This window comes from Tarenaya hassleriana, unplaced genomic scaffold (assembly GCF_000463585.1).
Source record: "Tarenaya hassleriana unplaced genomic scaffold, ASM46358v1 Cleome1, whole genome shotgun sequence".
Taxonomy (NCBI): Eukaryota; Viridiplantae; Streptophyta; class Magnoliopsida; order Brassicales; family Cleomaceae; genus Tarenaya; species Tarenaya hassleriana.
Window position 1 is genome coordinate 3,197,586 of NW_010960187.1, and position 13,679 is coordinate 3,211,264.

Here is a 13,679-nt window from a genome sequence, read left to right on the forward strand (position 1 = left end):
TAAATGGGCCAAGAAGTTGGCCTTATTAGCTTAGGCTTGGTCTTGCCAATTTTGGGTTTAATTAAGAGCCCCGTAATGTCATCTGGGCTTAATATTTAATTTTATACCAAAACCAAATCATGTATTAATATATTTGTATCGCACAATAATTATTTTTTAAATAATAAAAACAGATAAAGGAACATAAAAGAAATAAAACGCATTGCGAAGGTAATATCACTTGCTTAAACTAACGCATTAAGTAATAAAATTTAAAGTTGAGCAAATATTTTCACAAAACAAGATATTAAATATCAATATAAACCGATCATGGTGTCTGAGCCGGAATAGCTAATGGAACCCACGTTTGATTTCATTAATAAGCCGGTTAATTTCGATTGGACCGGTCCCGGTTCGCATGAACCGGAGCTTTTAAGAAGCTTCGAATAAAAACCGGAGCCATATATCGTTTGACGTCGACGACGTTGTCATTCAATTTTTTTCTTGCAGAAATCAAATGATTCCTCAAGAAACCCTTCAATTTTTTCTTGCAGAGATCGAATGATTCCTCAGGAAACCCTAATTTCTCCTCCATTTTACACGTTCTTTCGCGTGGTGTCGCCACAGTTCTCTGCTCACCAATCGAAATCTCCAGCAGCCTAAACCCTATTTTCTTCGTCTTTTGGATCTTGGTCCTGTTCTTCCGTTCCGACAGGAGAAGGAGGAGGGAAAGGTAGAACAAAGGGTAAGGATGTCTCTTCCGTTACTTAAGTGTAAGTTCGTGACAGAAGAATTCCTTCGCGAATGTAAGAACGGGAACTACGGCTCGAAGCTACCGAGCTCCGTGCCGATGCTTCGCTTCGTCTATGAACTATGTTGGACCATGGTACTTGTTCTCTTTTTCGTCCTCTTTCTCTCTCTTTGCATGATAGTACTCGGGTTTATGTTTGGGTAAGTACATCTGCGATGGATGTTCTTCGAGTACTTGAGTTCGATGTATCTCGTTGGGCTATTAGGTTCGTGGCGAATTGCCGATTCAGAACTGTAAGGCTGTTCTCCAAGCAATGAACTTTGCGGATAAGCCATCGAAAGAAGAATTGGGTTCGTGTTTCGCTGATGTTGTGACTCAGATAGCTCAAGATGTAAGTCCGAACTCTGGCTTGTTAGAAAGGGGATTTCATTTAGAAATTTAACATTTTGTCTTAGCTTACGAAATGATTGGTACACGGATACTGGGTTTTACTGTTAACGCAGGGGGACCAGTAAGTTTTGATTTTGTTAGAAATGTACATTTTGTTAACACTTTGACCTGTTCCTATGAATCCTATCACATCGTCGTTGTCTCGCGTGCAGCTTACCATGTCAGGAGATCCGCGTGGGCGTCTAATAAAGTTGGTCAGTATTAGAATTTATTTTTCGTTGTTTTCATAAAGTGATCTTATTTTCTGGAGGTGGCTTGGCCCCCTACCCATCTTGCTTTTTTAAGCTTCCAAAAAGGATTCATAACAATAGTTGGTTTGATAGTATATATGTATGGATTAGGCTTTTCTGATAGGAGATACATTATTTGAGGTTATATGTGAGACCAGAATGTGGTTATAGGACTCTTAATGAATGCATTTGAACAATATGTAGATTTTTCTATTTATAAATAATACAAAGATATGTCTGTCCTTGCTTATCAAATAGTAGTTTTTTACTAAATACTTGAAACTTTGACAACCCTGATGCCATAGCTTCCTTTTGGTTGCACCTTTGCTTCCTGACATCCAACTATATGACTGGTCTAAAGTTCTCTGAGTTCCTGACTCGAACAGTATGTTGAGTTCCATTGTTACATGTATTATATGCTTATCTGTGGGACTCACCTTTATGATCTTTCTGGCCTCCTTCCTTAAGATGTCTATGCTCACAATCAATCAGCAAGCTGTTTTTCTCTATCCAGGCAAAGTGGCTCGTGGAATCAAAAATAGTCCCTCAGAGGCTTTTTCAGGAGCGTTGTGAGGTAAAATACTGATAGTTTGTTCCCATTGTAACAGTTGGCGGTCATCAGCTTGCCCATTGTTTCTTCTTGATTACCTAACGGTCAACTGCGCAGAAAGACAGAGCTAAAAACACTGATATATTATCTTTTAGGAAGAGTTTCTGTGGGAAACTGCAATGGTTAAGATAAAGGCTCAAGATTTGAAGGGAAAAGAGGTGATGAAATCATATTCTGATTTAATTCTACGAATGAGGTGCTTTTGTGGAATATTTCGATAGGGAGAGTTTCTCATGCACCAGTATGTAATTGATACTTTATTGTCTACGAATTGCATTTTCTGATTGGTGCTGTTCAGGTCAGGGTAAACACCCGCCTTCTTTACCAACAAACAAAGTTCAACTTACTCCGTGAAGAAAGTGAGGGATACGCCAAACTGGTTTGTCAAAAGTCCCTCGTCAATAATCATGCCTTTTTTTTTTGCCTTTTGTTGATGCTTTTGGTTATTCTGTTGTTAATTTCGGTCTTACTTTTCTGTAAAATCTGTCTTGGCAATGGCAATGGCAATGCTTGCCTTTGATCCGGAGGGGATGATCCCTTCCAAGATGCGTATTTGACCTTTTCCTTTGACGTATTTTCTGATAATTATGATTAAACTTAGTTCGATATGGAAATGCACAGATATACTCTTTTTAATCATTCGAATTTTCCGCCAAGAGTTGATTGGCCAAAACGACCAGAAATATCTTGGAGTTGGAAATTAGTGAGGTTCTTGTGAACCTTATTATAATACTTTTTTTTTGGAGTGTAGGTCACTCTTCTTTGCCGAGGATCTGCAAGTTCATCGGAGAACACCTCAGCAGCTACAATGGGAATTATCAAGGTTTTGAATTTTCAGTTACATTTTGTTTGGCTATATGCCTTGTTCCCAGTTTCTGATCTAAAATATTACTTGCAGTCATTAATTGGACATTTTGACCTAGATCTGAACCGCGTTTTTGACATAGTAAGTTGTCACTGTTCATTTTTTCGTTTTTTGTTTGATATCGCAGAGTGCATCTACTCTTTTCATCCTGCTTTGTTTACCATTTGTTTTTTATTTATAGGTGCTGGATTGTTTTGAACTTCAACCAGATAATAACTTATTTCTTGATCTAATTCCAATATTTCCAAAGGTTTGACATTTATTCTTTTTGTTGGCTTATTCTACTCCTCAATTTGAGAAACATGTCTCTGCTCACGTTTTCCTTTTACTTTGCAGTCTCATGCTTCTCAAATACTTGGATTTAAGTTTCAATTCTATCAGAGATTGGAAGTAAACAATCCTGTCCCATTTGGGCTCTATAAGCTTACAGCTTTGCTTGTGAAGGAAGAATTTATCAGTCTTGATAGCATGTGCGTACTCTTTTTCTTTAAATCCCATAAATCTGCTTTAAACATTGGTGGCTATCTCTTTTGCACTTTATATGTTCAAATGATATTCGTTTTTCTTTTCCTTTTTTCCCCTTTACAACCATTATTGATTCTGAATTAAGGATGGTGTGGGTGAATAAGTAGGTTCATTGTGTAGGTTACGATGTCTGATCTTGGGAAGTATGCCTGTATTTTGCTGGGTAATCTTTACTGAGCCTATGGTGTTTCAATAGTAAAGCATTTGGAAGCTGGCTTCTGGTACAGTTTTATTCACGATGAATGTTTTGTTTCCCTGAACATTCCCCAATCACTGGATTAAGTAAGTGGGTAGCTTGGAAGTAGTTTCAGGAACTTTTACTTCTGAGTTCTGACAAATGCTTCTTTGCAACTTTTTTAGTTACTTATATGGAGAATGTTCTTGGGGAAGACCACATAGTACATATATTCTTAATAAACACAAACTATTTACTCCTGCCAGAGTGAATAAATTGTGTTTAGCGCCTACTTATTTCAATAATGCATCAACATTGTAGTTGCAATTTTGCTGCTCTTATGTTTCTGTCAAGTTGTGCTGTACTATGCCTTACATAACATTTTTACTTAATTGTTATTGTTCTGCGGTTGTGACAGATATTCCCATTTGCTGCCTAAGCATGAGGAATCTTTTGAGCATTATAATGCTTTTTCTGCAAAGCGACTTGAGGAGGTGTGTTTTCTGGAATTATGGTTAGTTTTTAGGTGTTTGTTTGTGGACGTGTTACCCTTATTTTGCTCTGAACTGACGTTAGTAGTCTGTATGAGGCTTCAAGTTTTTTTTCCTGGAAAGAAGAGTGAAAAAACGTCATGCCTTGTTTAAATGGAAGTTATCTGGTCATCTTGCCTCTTCAAATATGGATATAAATGGATACCCACTATAAACTAGTCTTATTGTTTCTTCTGAAAGGGACTAGGAGTCAATGATCTTCTCGTGTTCTGGGGTTTTACAGTATTCCTTTTTGTTTTATGGGTTTATTCATCCATTCTGATACATAATCTCATATGCTTTTGTAGGCCAATAAAATTGGAAAAATAAATCTTGCTGCTACTGGGAAGGATCTTATGGAGGACGAAAAGCCAGGAGATGTCACAGTAGATCTCTTTGCTGCTTTAGACATGGAAACTGAAGCTGTTGCTGAACGGGCTCCAGAGCTTGAAAATAATCAAACTCTGGGTCTCCTTAATGGTTTTCTTGCTGTGGACGATTGGTAGATACACTAGATCCTCTTGATATATGAAAGAACTTTCAACTTGACCGAATGTGCAGCTTGTCGTCATCCGTTTTTATTTTATTTTTTCATTTCATCAATCTCCTTGCATCATATTAGTCTCCTTAGTCTTTGAGCAGGACCATTTTTGTGTTGACACTTTTGGAATTTCATGTTATCATCTTATGACTGTGGAAGTTCTTTTAGGATTAGTACTTGTTCATGAATTGTCTATTTGTGACAATTGAATCTTTTGTGTTGTTTATGACTTGGAAGGACATATTGGGTAATTTCACTGGTATATTTTGCCAAGTATTCACATCCCTGTAATTTCTGGATCCTGTCACATGTTTTAGTTTGCATTGTAATATTTGTCACAGCCTCCATTTACTGTTACCCATGTAGTATAAATCAATTAATATATTGGGTGACATAAATAAAATCAATATATGCTAGTTCAAGTGCTTTCTGTTTACTGCTACGAGGTGATGAAACAAACACTATGGCCATTGTGTTTTTGTGCTAACTCATTACACTTTTCAGGTACCATGCCCATATCTTGTTTGAGTGTGTTGCACCTCTTAATCCAGTGGCGCACACTCAGATATGTAGTGGTTTGTTTAAGTAAGTGTTTCATATTATCGTACAGTTAACTCTTACTACTTTGGCTTAGAAGTGCTGGTTGGTAGCATTGATGATTGTTAGCAACTGTTCTGTCATGGTCTAGATAGCTTGAGGTGTTCCCCTGCATCTTGAGCACTTTGTTTCACATTATTGATACTGTGGCTTTCTGCACGCAAATGTTCATGTGAGTAATGTTATCTTGGTCTTTTGTTTTCAGGCTTATAGAGAAGTCAATCTCTCCAGCATATGACATAGTGCGGCAAACACGTTTTCAGAGTTCCATTTCTTCCAATGGAGAAAATACAGTTACTGTTGATGCAGCAAGTTCAACAAGCAATAGGGGATCTGTAGATTTTCCTAAAGAAGTATTTCAGATGCTTAGTATTGTTGGACCCTACCTCTACCGGGATACCATACTGTTGCAGAAGGTGCTTTCTACTTTTAGGACTGAATATTCTATGCCGAAATGATAAAATCAAGCTGATAAAAGTTTATTATTGTGGCAGATTTGTAGAGTATTAAGGGTTTACTACTTGTCCATCCTTGATCTTGTTCGTGGTGGTGTCGGATCTTCAAATCAAGAAGGTAGTCTATTTGAAAATCCTCGTATGCACATGAAGGAAGTTAGGGCGAGAATAGAAGAAGCTCTAGGGACATGTCTTCTCCCATCTTTGCAATTGACACCTGGAAATCCAGCTGTTGGTCATGAGATCTGGGATGTGATGAGTCTCCTTACATATGAGGTTTGTGTTTCTTAATTTTTGTCTCGATTTTTCTTATGTGGAACATGGTCATCAGTCCTGGATTAATTTTATTTTCTTAGGCTCGTTATCGCTTATATGGTGAGTGGGAAAATGAGGGTGAGCGGAATCCATTGTTGTTGGCAGCAAGGCAAGTGGCAAAGGTATATCATTACAATTTGTTGAATTTGGTTTCTTCACAAAATAGAATCGAATGGTACCTCGTTTGGATCTTTAAGTGCCTAATCTTATATCTCAGTTGGATACTAGAAGGATTCTGAAACGGCTCGCAAAAGAAAATTTGAAGCAATTGGGCCGGATGGTGGCAAAACTAGCTCATGCCAACCCCATGATGGTGCTTCGAACGATTGTGCATCAGGTATCTAATCTGCTTTTGGCTTTCTCCTGTTTACAACTTCGAGATGCTTAGATGGGGCTAACTACTGGGGATTCATTACAGATTGAAGCATACAGAGATATGATTAATCCCGTCGTGGATGCCTTCAAGTACTTGACACAGGTATTTTTTCGCTTTTTCTTTTCCTTTTGTATGTCATATAATTATCAAGCTTTATGAATGGATAGAGTTTTCATGTGATCGAGGTGGTTTCAAATTCTCGGAATTGGAGGTGATGGGTTGCTAGCAGTTCGGAAGATATGCAGTGAGAATGAGATAATTCTGCTATGCAGTTCGGAAGAAACCTAGTATCATACTCTGTTTTTGAAACGATCTCCACCTCAACTGTATACTACCAACTACCAAGGCTGTTCTCTTGGTCCTATGGTTAATTAACTTCAGTTGCGTTTTCTGCAACAACTCTTTTTACTGAGTTACTAATGGTCAACTTGTGCTTATTCATTTTTATTTCTGTGCTGATTCTGCCTGTGATTTACCTTTTATCTGTTGGTTTCCAATTCTTCCTTTCATGCAGCTTGAGTATGATATCTTGGAATACGTTGTGATTGAGAGGCTGGCACAAAGCGGACGTGATAAACTGAAGGACGATGGGCTTAATTTGTCAGACTGGCTTCAATCTTTGGCTTCATTTTGGGGTCACCTGTATGTGTACTTTATTTTGGGATCTAACGCGAGAACTGTGTCTTTTTCTCTTCTTTTCAATTTTTGTGTTTTCTTTTCTGTTAGGTCCTCTTGCTCTGCATATCTTATATATATTTATGGCGTCTTATTTATCTATAATATCCAGGTAAGGGGTGGTCATGTGGGAATGGGGCCTGGAAAATGCTTAGTAGGAATCAAATTGATTGGTTTAAGTTGAGCAGCATGTTTTAGGGCACTTGTCTTTTTTCCTTTAATACTATTTATTTCATTTCTATCAATAATAAAATTCTGCACGGTTTCTTGATGATTTCAAATTCCTTAGTTATTAGAGAGCTGTCTCTTTCTAACTGCATTGGGATAATTGCTCCTGTTCTAAATATTGATTGCAAAAATATGCATTGAATATCTTCCAGAAGTGTCTACTGCTGTAAATCCATCTTTTCAAGTATGTTTCTCAGCATTATCACCTTCTCCAGGTGTAAGAAGTATCCATCGATGGAGTTAAGAGGTCTTTTCCAGTATCTTGTGAACCAGTTGAAGAGGGGTCAGGGTATTGAGCTTGTTCTTCTGCAGGTACATTTTTTTTAGTTTCACACAATCTTAACTGCAGTTATTAATTGATTAATGATTGTTGACTGGAATATATCTATATCTAGGAACTTATCCAGCAGATGGCAAATGTCCAGTACACAGAGAACCTTACTGAAGACCAACTGGATGCCATGGCAGGAAGTGAGACTTTACGCTATCATGCAACGTCCTTTGGCATGACACGGAACAACAAGGTTTATCTTCTTAAACTCTTAAAAAGCTACTGTTGAATTATACGTGAGAGGAGCCAAGCCTTCACTGTATAATGTTGTTGGAAGCCTGATGATCTTGTCAGCATCAGGGAATTGAAGTTCCGTTTCTTGCTTGTGTTTTGAGTAATGTGAATGAGCCTTCATTAATTTTTCTCTCTCTAATTTTCAAGCCTTTTCTCCTTTCAATCCTTTTTCGCCTGTTTATCCTGAGTACACACACAGATGCCCATGTAACTATATTTTTACTTGGACATGCTTGTATCATATACACGAGAACTATTCATTCAGAGGATGCCATGCCTTGTAGATAAAGCTTTTGAATTCATAGTCCATAGTACCAGGGTTATGAAGTCTATCTATGTCCGGGAAAAGTTTTGTGATACCTTAGTTTTTGACTTCTTCCGTTTTCTTCTTCTGTATTGCTGCAGGCACTTGCCAAATCATCCAACCGGCTACGAGATGCAATGCTTCCAAATGATGAACCAAAATTAGCTATTCCACTTTTGTTACTTATTGCGCAACATCGTTCTGTGTAAGTTGATAAATTGCAACCCTAGAAAATAATTTAGAACATTTTTATGCATTCACGTACTGCACGTGTGGAGCATATATGTTTTGCTAGAGCATGATATTTGGTGTCTACGTTATATACCTAGATGCACACTTTCAACAAATGCTTATACATGCAGGTTTTTAAAACGAAATATTTCCAACAGGTTGGATTATAGGTCATTTAAGGGTGGCCATACAACCCTTTTCTTCTAAAGTGAAAAACTGCGTGTATGTACCATAATGTTTTAGAGTATTAACTTTTTGATGGTTTATTATCATGCAGAGTCTTGATAAATGCGGATGCACCGTACATTAAGATGGTCAGTGAGCAGTTTGACCGATGTCATGGAACTCTTCTTCAGTATGTGGAATTCCTTACCAATGCAGTGAGTCCTGCTTCTGCTTATGCTCGGCTGGTCCCTTCACTTGAAGAGCTTGTTCATGCATATCATCTTGATCCTGAGGTCTCTCTCTCTCTCTTCTGTTTTTTGTTCTCTATCTTTAAGTATTTCTTGCTCCATCTCTTGTGCAATTTGAAATCCTTATATTTTCCTGCATTTTAAAACTTGTGATTTTCTTATTAATGCTCTTTCAGGTCGCTTTTCTGATATACCGCCCTGTAATGAGGCTTTTCAAGTCTCAGCAAAATGTTGCTGTTCAGTGGCCTTTGGATGCTGGCGAATCCATGGATGTGGATGCTGAAAACACACAGTATGACCCTCAAGGAAACTGTGTAAAAGTGATTCTTGATGTCGGCCCATCCCAAAAAGCTATAATGTACGTTCCCATCTCACCCTTTTCTTATGTTTGGTTCCTTCAGCATTATCGCTGGATGTGAAAGCATTTATTCTGTTTGTTCATTAGTTTCAAGTAACCTCTGAAGATTTAGAGTAATATAAGTTAGCTTTCTTGGCCTATTTCTGTCTATATTCTGATCTTTCTGTTTTTACCATTCACTGTTCATGTCATTTTCAGGTGGTCTGGCCTTCTTGATACGGTCAGAACAATGCTGCCCTCAAAAGCCTGGAATAGTCTTTCCCCGGACCTCTATGCAACGTTTTGGGGGCTTACTCTCTATGATATTTATGTTCCTAGAAATCGATATGAGTCTGAAATTGCTAAACAGCATGCTGCACTTAAGACGCTTGAAGAGGTTGCTGATAACTCTAGTTCAGCAATTACGAAGAGAAAAAAGGAGAAGGAAAGAATACAAGAATCTCTTGATCGCCTAACCAGTGAACTATGTAAGCATGAAGAACATGTTGCTTCTGTCCATAGAAGGCTTTCTCGTGAAAAAGATAAATGGTTGAGTTCCTGCCCTGATACTCTGAAGATTAACATGGAGTTCCTTCAGCGTTGTATTTTCCCTCGCTGCACATTTAGCATGGCGGATTCTGTCTACTGTGCCAAGTTTGTGCATATGCTCCATTCACTCGGAACACCTTTTTTTAATACTGTCAATCACATTGATGTTCTTATATGCAAAACACTACAACCAATGATATGCTGCTGCACTGAATATGAAGCTGGGAGACTTGGGAGGTTTTTGTTTGAGACCTTAAAGATTGCTTACTACTGGAAGGTAAGAAATATGTTGTAAACGGCATCTCTCATATTTTATTTTATATTTATTGACATGAATTGGTGCACCAGTTGAGGTGTTGCCGTTATGACTTGGAGGTCACGGGTTCGAGTTATGGAAGTAGTCTCTTGCGGAATATTCTGCAAAGTAAAGTTTGCCTACAATACATCCTTGTGGTGGGGTCCTTCATAGGCCGCCGCTTAGCGGGGATGCTTTGTGCACCGGATTGCCCTTTATTTATTGGCATGACTGCATGATTAAATAAACACATTACTATTTCTTCTACTTTCTAATGCTGGTGTTGTCTTACATTCTTCAGAGTGATGAATCAGTCTATGAACAGGAGTGCGGAAACATGCCAGGTTTTGCTGTTTACTATAGATATCCAAACAGTCAGCGTGTCACGTATGGACAATTTTTGAAGGTTAGAATAGAAGTCAATGACTGAAGCTGAAACCTTTCAAAAGCTGTTCGACTCATATTTTTTCTGGAGTCAAATACGGAATGACATAATAGTGCCCTGGTTTTATTTTTTTGTTGGGTTTTAGGACTACTTATCACAAACTTCTGTTGACAAGTAAAGTTCGGGAGTAATTCTCATGCTGTGTGACTTAAATGATGGCTTTTCTGTCTGTTGGTACGCCTTACCTTTATTGTATTGGTCCTACTAGATCATAGCAGGAGACATGGAAAGTAGTTTCAAGCTTTCTTTTATATTCGATGGGACTCAAATGCTACTACTTCGTGATCGGATCTTTCATTTCACCTTTTGATGTGTTTGTTTTCCCTGAACATTTTCGTCTTATTCTGTTGTCATGCATTCTGCTTTTAAGTACTGGTAGCCGTTTTGTTGTTTGGTCACTGCATTTTGATTTTCATGTCTGAGAAAGTTTTGTTGATCTTCTTGAAAGGTACATTGGAAATGGAGTCAAAGAATTACACGGCTATTGATTCAGTGTCTGGAGTCAAATGAGTACATGGAGATTCGCAATGCTCTACTTATGCTGACGAAGATTTCTAGTGTTTTCCCAGTTACTCGGAAAAGTGGAATAAACCTTGAAAAACGGGCAAGTACCTCTTAACTAGCCGATCTCTGAAACTTGCTCTAAGTTGTTGTGATTTCTGATCTCTTCGGTTGTTTATTTTACAGGTAGCTAAGATAAAAAATGACGACAGAGAGGACCTTAAAGTATTAGCTACTGGTGTTGCTGCTGCTCTGGCTGCAAGAAAAGTGAGTACTAAACCCGACAATGTCATCTTTGTTTTTCAGATCATATGACTGAATGTGCACTGTTTGCAGCCTTCATGGGTTACGGACGAAGAATTTGGCATGGGATATCTTGAACTAAAAGCTGCTCCAGCACATGGTCCAAAACACGATCCTTCCCAGAATGGTTCAGGAGTTAGTGTGTCCCAAGTTGAATCTACTGGAGGTAGATCAGCGGCAACTGTTAGCCTGCATCCTGAGTTTGGGGGCTTGAGTGAGGACCAGGGATCGAGATCTAAACTTGTGGATGGAAGATTGGAACGAACAGAGAGTATCCCTCTGTCCAAATCTGATCGAGGCCATATAAATTCAAAGGGAGGCAATGTCCAATTATCCCAATCTAAAAGGTCGAGGGAACAGAAGGAGACGGATGAAATGTCTAGAATATCCGATGAACATGCTGTCAAAGTTACGTCAAAGTCTTCTGAAACAGGGGTATGCTATATAGAACCTTGTTCTTTATATTGCTGAAGTTGGCAATCTTGTCTTAATAATTTCCTTGATTCTTTAGTGGGATTTGTATGTGTGATTGAATTTGGAAAATTTATCTTTCCTAAGGCTGCCTAGTATATTCCCTTCCCTAGCACCCCGCTAGATGGGTATACGAACTGGGTTGGTCCTTTTTTTTTTATCATATCTTCTTGATAGCCTGTCCTCAGAGGACTGACTTTAGGAGATGTTATGATTAGTAGATGCTCTCTATTGCTATCGGGTTTACCATGTAAAAATACAGATTTCGGGTAGTAGAACTTGGTTCGCAAATAAAGAAGCTTGTTTTTTCCTCTCGGAGTTAAGGTCTAGAGGTTGAGTTTTTTTTTGCATGGAATATAATTGCAATTTATGGTTGACTTGAGTTGGGTATGCCAAGTTTAATGGTTCCATTGCAATTTAGGTGACATTTCAGAATGTTCTCTATCTGTCTCATGTGTACATAACCTTTTGGTTACCAGTTGATGAAACGGGCTGTCCCAGCTGGATCGATGAGCAAAACAACAAAGCCAGAATTTGGAAAAGAGGATAACAAGTCTGGTAAAGGTGCTGGGAGAAATTCCATGGCTGAAAAAGATCTCAGCTCTCATAATTCTGAGAGCAGCCAAGCAGGTTCAATGAAGGCTTCTTCCACCGCAACAGCAAATGTTAGCATAGCTACTCCTTCAGCCAAAGGTTCGACCTCGCCCACACAAGCATTAGATGTTCATGGCAATTAATACAAAATTGGATGGAGTTGTCAGATCTTTTGATGTAACGTCTGATGCAGTGAAAGACAATGGTGCTGATGCTTCTGATGTACCAAAGCAACCTTCTCCTACTGCCCATTCTCCTAGGCTTGACAACATATCTTCTTCGAAGTCGAGTGATAGGTTACAAAAACGAACTACTGCTGTTGAGGATACTGAGAGGATGGGTAAACGTCGCAAAGGAGATGCTGAGCACAGAGATTATGATGCCAACCCCCGATTGAGTGACCGAGCAAGATCTGTAGATGCCCGAGTAGTAGACTTTGACAAGGCAACCACTGCTGATCAGAACATGCACAGGGAGCAGGACAGGTCAAAGGAGAAAGGCAGTGAAAGGCATGCCCGAGACTACAGAGAAAGATTGGAGCGTTCAGATAAATCTCATGGAGATGATGTTGATAAAATAAGAGATAAGTCTGTGGACCATCATGGAAGAGAACGCTCGGCTGAGAGGGGTCCAGATAGAGGAGTAACTAGGGGTTATGATAGAAACAAGGATGATAGAACCAAAGATGATAGGAAATCTCATTCTGATGACCATTTTCATTCTCTGGGTTTGCCTCCGCCTCCACCTTTACCTCCTAATATGGTTCCACAATCTCTGGGTGGTGGTAGAAGAGATGAAGATGTCGATAGAAAGGCTGGGACTTCAAGGCATTCTCAGAGGCTTTCTCCGAGGATTGATGAGAGAGAAAGAAGACGATCTGAAGAAAATTCATCAGCTTCTATGGATGATACAAAGTGCAGAAGAGAGGATGATTTTCGTGACAGAAAGCGTGATGATCGAGAGATGATTGCAATGAAGGTATATAACTTCTGTTTCTCGCTGTGATCTGTAAAACTTCCGTTCTGGCAAATGTTGCATGTAGATTTTTCTGATAAAACGTCACAGTTGGTTTTAGGGTTTCTGGTTTTTGGTTTTTACTTGTAGAAGAGTGATTGTGATGTTTATGGGGTGCACTATTCTCAAATCATCTATTTACAGTGATATCATTTTGATAGCTAGATGTTGTTTTAGGTTCATACGAATTTATGTGATTCGGGTATAAAAGAACTGCATCCTGGACCTTTTTCAGCGATTCTTGTGAAAATAATGGTATCATCGTGTATGCAAACATCATCTGAGATAGATGCACATGTCATGATGCTTGATGCAGGGGGAGGAAAGGGAGAGAGAAAGAGAGGCAAGGGAAAGA

At 38.8% G+C, this 13,679-nt stretch overlaps 1 protein-coding gene across 1 annotated transcript in view; it reads left to right on the plus strand.

Moving 5' to 3' along the window:
- The first annotated feature begins 466 nt into the window (after positions 1 to 466).
- Positions 467 to 13,679, plus strand: part of LOC104807876 (THO complex subunit 2-like) — a 14,687-nt gene continuing 1,474 nt past the window's right edge. Inside the window, exons 1-32 of the mRNA XM_010533304.2 lie at positions 467 to 865; positions 996 to 1,121; positions 1,333 to 1,374; positions 1,925 to 1,984; positions 2,116 to 2,178; positions 2,319 to 2,399; positions 2,772 to 2,843; positions 2,919 to 2,966; positions 3,067 to 3,135; positions 3,222 to 3,355; positions 4,004 to 4,079; positions 4,424 to 4,617; positions 5,161 to 5,241; positions 5,459 to 5,669; positions 5,748 to 5,984; positions 6,065 to 6,145; positions 6,241 to 6,360; positions 6,442 to 6,501; positions 6,914 to 7,041; positions 7,518 to 7,614; positions 7,698 to 7,826; positions 8,273 to 8,376; positions 8,680 to 8,860; positions 8,992 to 9,173; positions 9,372 to 9,978; positions 10,298 to 10,402; positions 10,890 to 11,045; positions 11,129 to 11,209; positions 11,279 to 11,680; positions 12,196 to 12,409; positions 12,504 to 13,288; positions 13,641 to 13,672. Coding sequence (XP_010531606.1) covers positions 731 to 865; positions 996 to 1,121; positions 1,333 to 1,374; positions 1,925 to 1,984; positions 2,116 to 2,178; positions 2,319 to 2,399; positions 2,772 to 2,843; positions 2,919 to 2,966; positions 3,067 to 3,135; positions 3,222 to 3,355; positions 4,004 to 4,079; positions 4,424 to 4,617; positions 5,161 to 5,241; positions 5,459 to 5,669; positions 5,748 to 5,984; positions 6,065 to 6,145; positions 6,241 to 6,360; positions 6,442 to 6,501; positions 6,914 to 7,041; positions 7,518 to 7,614; positions 7,698 to 7,826; positions 8,273 to 8,376; positions 8,680 to 8,860; positions 8,992 to 9,173; positions 9,372 to 9,978; positions 10,298 to 10,402; positions 10,890 to 11,045; positions 11,129 to 11,209; positions 11,279 to 11,680; positions 12,196 to 12,409; positions 12,504 to 13,288; positions 13,641 to 13,672 — 5,093 coding nt within the window. The 5' untranslated portion in view covers positions 467 to 730. The remainder of the gene's footprint in view (positions 866 to 995; positions 1,122 to 1,332; positions 1,375 to 1,924; positions 1,985 to 2,115; positions 2,179 to 2,318; positions 2,400 to 2,771; positions 2,844 to 2,918; positions 2,967 to 3,066; positions 3,136 to 3,221; positions 3,356 to 4,003; positions 4,080 to 4,423; positions 4,618 to 5,160; positions 5,242 to 5,458; positions 5,670 to 5,747; positions 5,985 to 6,064; positions 6,146 to 6,240; positions 6,361 to 6,441; positions 6,502 to 6,913; positions 7,042 to 7,517; positions 7,615 to 7,697; positions 7,827 to 8,272; positions 8,377 to 8,679; positions 8,861 to 8,991; positions 9,174 to 9,371; positions 9,979 to 10,297; positions 10,403 to 10,889; positions 11,046 to 11,128; positions 11,210 to 11,278; positions 11,681 to 12,195; positions 12,410 to 12,503; positions 13,289 to 13,640; positions 13,673 to 13,679) is intronic.